We start from the raw sequence: 7,879 nt of genomic DNA, 5'->3' as shown, positions 1-7,879 counted from the left end.
GATTACCACAGAAGCGAAAGTGGAAACGAGCTAGGCGATGGGAATCGTGTTTTTTGCTGGGTCATTGTAGGCTTCAAAGTGATTATCAGCACACTTATTACAATTCTCACCTTTAAATCCAGCATCACAGGCGCATTTGCCATTACCTTTACGAGTGCCAGAACCCTTACATTTTCCTATGATAAAGAAAAATACGTAAAATCAAATTAGGAATAGTGCGTGGTTTCCAATCACGAGACTTTATTAGCCTGCTCCCGTTTTCCAGGTCTTGCAGGTTTTACGGGAAGCTGTTCCCGTGCGCCACGTTCCCATAAGGTTTATTAAAGGCGAAAACAGCTTTTCCTGTAAAGCCCGCAAATCCAGAAGTAGGGCAACAGGCTATATATGTTTGTGGTAGGTTTTACGTCAAATACGTCCAAAGTAACCACCAGGGCAACACAGTAGCAGCTTGTCAATGCATAACCAAACATGTAGGTCAGGTGAATCGCTTTGTTTGTGCAAGAACCAATCTTCTAATAGGGGCTCGTGATCGTTGGCCATGGTATGACACTGATCTTGTCCACGTTTAACATCACTACACAACTGCTCTTGAACCTCGACTAAACGCACTTCACTGGTTTTATAAGAACGTAGTTTTTCCTCTTCCCAAGCTGCATCACCACCGGCATGCTTGCCGCGACTTATTTTTTCCAACCCCTGTAAGCAAAGTTTTTATTAATACGACACAAAGTTGTTATTACTGCCACGCACTCACCAACTTAAATGATTCCACATGCACAGTGCATGATTTAGAAGGCGCAAACTTAGTTGATCGACCACTTTCTGCAGGAAAACTGCGACAAGATATTATCACTTTTTCGGTACCTGCAATACAAACACAAAAATTCTAAATAGTTAATTAATAAGACCAATTCTTTTGAACACATTTCAAGAGTGGTTGTATATTTTTTGTTAACGTTGTGCTTAATTTACCATATTCAAAGATGGCTTGAGAAATTGGTGAATCGTGAAGAAAACACGTTTTCTCACTGCAAATTCACAACTGTCAACTCGTTGTTCTTCGCCATATTCTTTGTTTACCCGTTGCCACAAATGTCATTCTGCGGGAATGCGCAATCTTGTATTCTATCGTTCTTGTCCAATACTAGTATGGGAACTATTTATGCACGTTTATTTGCCACAAGTTTTTCAACGGCTCGGCGCCAGTGAGCCATTCGCAATCGTATGCTGCGAATGCCGCATTTTACTAAAGCCAGCATTTATATATAAGCTACGAACACATACTACGTTTATACGTAAGCTATTTGCAAATAAAAATAATTTGCAAATACCTAACTCACTGTTTATTCGATGGTGAAAAATTCTTTTTTAATATTGCCTGATTATAAAAAGGCAACAATATGTCCATCGAAAAGGAAAATTAACCTAAGAATGGCAGGGTCTTGCGCTTATTTGCAAATAGTACCACTAATTAGTGGTATAATCAATACTTATTTGCGCGATTTAGTTATTTGCAAATAAAAAATTAACTCAGCGTTTATACGGCAAAGTTTTCCATTTTGCAAATTGTTATTTGCAAATAATGCGTTCGTATAAACGTAGTAATAGATATGTATGTATATCAATTTATCCTTATACGTAAATTAGAGTGGTTCATAAAAACACTCTTTCATAAACGCTACATTAGAATATTTTTATTTGTGATAAAAAAAGAGACACGTATTTTTTTATCTTGAGAGGCAGCGTTTATGAATTACAAAAAAAACATTTTTTGAACCACTCTAAGGTAAATATTATAAATGTTACTTTAAAATATATTTAATATAATAAAAACTGTGGTGTAGTGGTAAGCAGTGCGCGCTTCCACTCCGCAGCACCTGGGTTCAAACCCTGGTCAAAGCAACATCGCAAAAAAAATATAGATAAAAGGTTTTTTCTTAACAGCGGTCGTTTCTCGGCAGGCAATGGCAAACCTCCGAGTGTTTTTTCTGCCATGAAAAACAGCTTCTCATAAAAATACAATCGCCGTTCGGAGTCGGCAACATCAAGGCGCACGCCACAATTCGGAAGAGAAGCTCGGCCAAACACTAACATATGTGAAAGCGCCAATCTATTATTATTATAAATAAAAACGGAATTGGCATATTTTCTTGATACAGAGCAACAAACTCCACTCAACTTCTCAATGTTATAGAAATTGGTCCATTTTTTACCACTTAGTAAATTTTTTGGACTGGAAAAGAAATTGGAAGCAGCAACCGTGCATTAGCAATAACAATGCAGCATCTTCTCGCTTCCGCGAATTTTAACATAGTCCAACATGCACACTCAGCAAATTACTGTCTGCAACTTCTTTACTATATTTTAAAAGTAAAAAAGTGAAAAGTAATTTCATTCAAGCAAACATTTTAAATATTCCTTTACACTTGCGCCTTGCTATTATACATACACTTCTCTCAAATCTCATACATATATATGTATGTATTTCACAAGCACACACTTTGTCTATGCCTACATATCGCACACCGCACAGTGTTCGATCTTCAAATTTGAGACGACAAAAATGGTTTTTTAATATTCCTTTTTTTTTTAATCTGGCTACTCTATTATTAAGAAGAATCTCAATATATACCAGAAATACCATATATGCGACAAGTTTTTTGTTTATACACTTCTAGCGGTATTGCGAATAGTAGGGAAAATAAACAAACAAAAACACAATTAGTGCGAACGCAACTAGTGCAATTTTTAAAAGCCTATAATTATCAAAGTAATAAATATATTTTCAAAATTTTTTCGGTGGAGATAACTTAAGCTATTATCTGGTTAAACTTTTTATATTTTTGTGTTTTGAGTAAAGGTAACTGTTTACAGATGAAAAACTCAGGGCATGTTTTTACAAGTGATTCCTAATAAAAGTAAATTTTCAGCGGTCCTGATCTTTTGACTCCACCAACACCCACCACAACAAAGAACATATATATAACATACATATATTTATTTTTAAAAATAAGAAATAAAATTCTGCACATACTTGCACTTTTGTGAGAAAATTAAATTTTAGTATGAGCGCCTCTAAAATATCGCATAGAATTTTGTTTGATGTATGGTTATCTAACCTTAAAGAAGATAGATGTGATAAAATATGTAACTTTATTACTATGAATTTTAGCAGCGGATCAACAACAACTATCGATTTTGATTAACTTAAACATTTTTCTTGGCGTTTATGTTCCTCGCTTTTTGCATGATAATGATAAATGGCTTTCAAGTACAATCGACTTTTCTTCATTTACAAATATTGCTGTGAAGGAAAGCCAGCCCAGAGGTCGACCTGCAATTAGCTTCGATGGTTGCAGTCAAAGAAGTAAAGAAAGAAAAGCTAAGAAAATTACTGAAAACATTGACAGTGGTCAATTACTTTTAGCAGCAGAAATGCAAATGCGCTCTTCCGGGAAGAGAAGCTCAGCAGGAATAGTAAAAGAGCTTGCTTTCGCATCTCCAGAAAGAGGTAATACTATTAAAAAGTTAAGAACATCGAGCAATAAGATTGAAGCTCTTTCGCCTGATGAGGCGTTAGCTATGATTTTGGATTTAGATTTATCCGCAAACAAATATCGGTTGCTTAAGCAATATACCAAACATATATGCCCTAATTTATTTCCCTAAAATGAGCGTATTTTTGCTGCAAAACAGTTGTGCTACCCTGAAAACATAACAGTGACGGAATCGTTCGCTGAAATAAATTTACAGTCTTTGATAGATCACACGATAATAAGGTTATGTGCTTCTATTAATGATGTTTTAAAAGCGAACCTAGACTCGTGTAATGGCAATGAATTGCAAATTTTATTTAAATGGGGATGCGATGGTGCAAATCAGAGTTCTTATAAGCAAAATTGGTCAGACGAGCGTAATAGCGATGAAAACTTATTTAGCATATCCCTTGTTCCAATTCAAATGTATGTGAATAATTTTAAAGGAGAGAAGCTGATACTGTACCAAAATCCTGCTCCGAACTCTTCTCGACATTGCCGGCCTATTAAAATAATGTTTGACCACTGACTTAATAAAAATGGAGGTAAAATATATCAAGGAGCAAATAGCAGAACTCCGCCCAACAAAAGTGAACGTGCTTGTTGATGAGGTCCACCGACCTAGTATATATGTTCACCCAAAAGTAATTTTATGCATGATTGATGGAAAAGTATGCACAGCCCTTTCCAACTATAATTCGTCCCAAGTATGTTATTTGTGTGGGGTAAAACCAACAGAAATGAACAATACTTCAATTTTATCAAAAAAAAACATTGATCTTGAACTTTTAGAATTTGGCTTGTCACCGTTACATTCGTGGATACGGTTTATGGAATGTTTGTTGCATATAGCTTATAGATTGGAAATCATGGCAAGTTCGGGGATCAGAAAATAAATGCAATGTACAGCGGAGAAAAACTATTATTCAGGAGAAATTTTGATCGGAAATGGGGTTATTAGTAGATATGCCGAAGCAATCATGTGGAAATACAAATGACGGCAACACGGTCAGACGCTTTTTTAGAAATTCAGAAAAGTCAGCAGAAATAACCGGAATTAATTTGGAGCTTTTGCAACGATTTCATGTGATACTTGAATGCTTAGCGTCGGGATATTCCATTGATGCAGAGGCATTTGATCTTTATGCGTCTGAAACTATGGAGCTATATTTAAAGCTTTATTCATGGTATTATATGCCAGTTACGGTACACAAAGTGCTCTGTCATGGCAAGGTTGTAATTGATCATTGCATACTTCCTATCGGCCAATTATCTGAAGAAGCCCAAGAATCGAGAAATAAGGACAATAAACGCTACAGATTGCAGTTCACGCGAAAAATTTCTCGAACCCAAACAAACAACGACTTATTAAAAAGACTTCTAATTTCGTCTGATCCATACATTTCTATCTTAAGGAAATCTCCCAAGACCAAGCATGGAGCCATTACTCCAGATATATTAAAATTGCTTAAAAACCCATTATTAAATATTGAATTTGATGAGAGTTAAGTCAATTTGCAAAAATTCTGTCTAATAAAAAACTAATTTAATAGTGTATTTTGGTTTTTCATTCATTTCCAATGTGTGGTTCCTATGGGAAGTGGGCGTGGCGGTGGGCGGATTTATACAATTTTTTGCCTGAACGTACTTTTCGTCACGAAAATGATATGTGCAAAAATTCATAATTTTATATCCATTAGTTTTCAAGTTATGATTTTTGTCGTCCTAATTTCGAATTTCGTACACTGTGCACCGTCTTCAAAAGAGTCACAACTCAAAATTTGGCATTTTTGCAATTATGCGCTAAAAATGCACAGAGCCCTTTTATTTACCTTTCAGCAAAAGCTGGAGCAAATTTTTGTTATAATTTGCTAAAAAAAACCCAAAGGTAAAGTCGTCCTTGCCCATATCATTACTGTATTAACTCACTTGCTTGAAAAAATTAAAAAATTTTTTAACTTGAAAATCGCACTGAATAAAATGAATGCTAACGCTTTAACATTTCTTTCACCATAATCTAGCAAACAAAATTCACGCAGCTTCACAAAACACGGCTTCACACTTCCGCCCTCTCGCTCTCATTATTAGCATCCATTTTGAAAAAATAGAAAAACCAAAGGCACCGAATCCGGCTCGACACTGACCAAACTGTATTCCACAACTAACGGAAATACGTCTTTGCATAATGCATTCTGCATTATGCTATTCTTTAAACAAAAGGAGGAAACCCCCTTAAATAAAAGGAGGAAAAACCCCAACACTCACAACCGAATACCAAATTAATGCACTTATTTTTTGGAAGGGAAAAAGGCAACGCTTTGCTTGACAGTTCGAACTTTGACAACAAAGGAGAAGGTATGCTACAATAAACGCTTTGACAGCTTTTGCGTTCTCCTTTTCCTCCATATTTTACATCTGTAAAATAGATAACAAAATAATAATATGCATTAATCATAGCAATAATAGTTCCCAGTTACCTTATTTTTGTCATTAAATGCAAATGCTCACGAGAAAAGATACATGTAGACAGTTGATTGCCAAAGCGCGCAAAAGTTGAGAGTAGCCGATGATTTTGCTTCGGTTTGCTTTCCTCGCATTCTATTTAGCAAGACTCGTATAAAATCAGTTGCGATCCCGTACGAGTCCGGACTAGTCAGAAACAGTCAGATTTTACTGGAATTCGATCCCGTACTCGGTTCTCTGACTATTGAGAGGACAAAAAAGAGAGTAAATACGGTTCTCTCTCCGTCAGAAGTTACTAGTTTTAGTCCGAGAATTTTTTGCTGGTAAATGTGTCAAACGATCAGCTGTAGTGTGTTTGGCGACCAAATTGTAAACAAAAGAAAAGTGCACTCTGCTTCATGTTGAAAAGTATTTAATTACTTGTTGAAGTGGATTCTAATGAATTTGAAAGTATTTTTGGTTATTTACATGTGTGAGCTGAGTGTGTTTACATATAAAATAAGCAAAAATTTACAACCAAAATTTGGAGGTTATGTTGAAGTTGTCAGAAGCTACCATTTTTTACTAGAAAGCGATCCCGTAATTTTCAATGTTACTCTCTCGCTCTGAGCGAATTTTTATTTTTTGACAGTTTCACTAGTTCGAGTCTGAGGAATACGGGATTGCACCTATCATGTATTGAACTTATCTGTCAAAGCGGAATTATGAAGCAAAGCGAAGCAAAAGTCTTATGTAAACGGCCCTTTATATTTTATTATTATTCTTCATCGCACACACACGTCACTTGAAATTCAAAAACCAACTCCCTATTCGTATGGCGACTATCGTCCCAGTGCGAAAAAGAGCATTCGCATTGTGACATCGTCCCTGTACGAAACAAATATAAAACAATTCAGTTTAAAACACAAGCAAATTTATCTGGTGGAAAAAAATTAAATAAAAATTTCATTATTGCCATGACAAGAAGATTCGAGGTTGCCATATCCAACATATTGTATTTATTGATCAATATTATTGAAGATTTAACTTAATATTATTCGAGATTTAATTGTGTATGGTAAATCTCGCAAGATTTAACGTTGAATATTGTCGAAGGCCTAAATCTCATTTAAATCTCGCAATGGAGACATATTAGGGGTATTCTCCAAATCTTGCAAAGCCATTGCACGTAGCACGGATTGCAGGGATTGCATAACTTGCAAACACACAACCACAAAATACATGGGAAACAACATTTCCTATCGCTGCAAAATATGCAAATGCGACCTTGTGCTAGTTGTTTTGTTGTTGGAATTGCTACAAATTTCTCTCATTCCTCTCATCTCGCTCTAATCTTTTTTTTTGCTGTCTCTTGTTATTGTAGTTGATACATAACGTCGCTGCTTGCTACCCATGCATCCTACCACTTTGCAATGGGGTCTCTCGTACTCTTCGAAATTTGAAATAGTCTTTTTGCATTTCGTGCAATCCGTGCATCGTGCAAGACTTCGAGAATACCCCTATTATAAATTAACGCGATCCCTTGTGGTACCACAAAGGTCCCAATGATGGCCCTTTGGTGTGTCTACCAGCTACCATTCTAACCTAACCTTCTTAACGTAAGTTGCGAATTTCTTGCAAACGCTATTTTAATTGATAAATGCTGCATTGGTTATTTTCAAATTCCATTAGGTTTTTAGGGAGTCATCTACGGATTTTCGTACAAAGCAGGATTTTCTAAGAAAATTAGTATGGCCTTCCATATTATTTTTACAGTCCTCTTATTAGCTCAGGATGTAACTATGTAATATTGATGCGCCTAAAAGATGCAGCGATTTCTATTATCAAGTTACATACCTGATGACAGTACGAATGGCAATTATAATAGGGAGGTTTTAGTT

At 35.7% G+C, this 7,879-nt stretch overlaps 1 protein-coding gene across 1 annotated transcript in view; it reads right to left on the bottom strand.

Annotated features, from left to right (window-relative positions):
* Positions 1-329: 329 nt before the first annotated feature.
* LOC118745802 (protein disulfide isomerase CRELD1-like) overlaps positions 330-7,879 on the bottom strand; it is a 7,658-nt gene continuing 108 nt past the window's right edge. Inside the window, exons 2-3 of the mRNA XM_036479478.1 lie at positions 755-837; positions 330-696 (exon numbers count right to left, since the gene is read on the bottom strand). Of these exons, the coding sequence (XP_036335371.1) occupies positions 406-696; positions 755-837 (374 nt within the window). The 3' untranslated portion in view covers positions 330-405. The remainder of the gene's footprint in view (positions 697-754; positions 838-7,879) is intronic.

Source organism: Rhagoletis pomonella, unplaced genomic scaffold (assembly GCF_013731165.1).
Source record: "Rhagoletis pomonella isolate Grant_MI unplaced genomic scaffold, Rhpom_1.0 Rhpom_scaffold_00009, whole genome shotgun sequence".
Classification (NCBI taxonomy): Eukaryota; Metazoa; Arthropoda; class Insecta; order Diptera; family Tephritidae; genus Rhagoletis; species Rhagoletis pomonella.
Note: the sequence above shows the minus strand (reverse complement) of the source record. Positions and strands in the feature narration are given on the sequence as shown.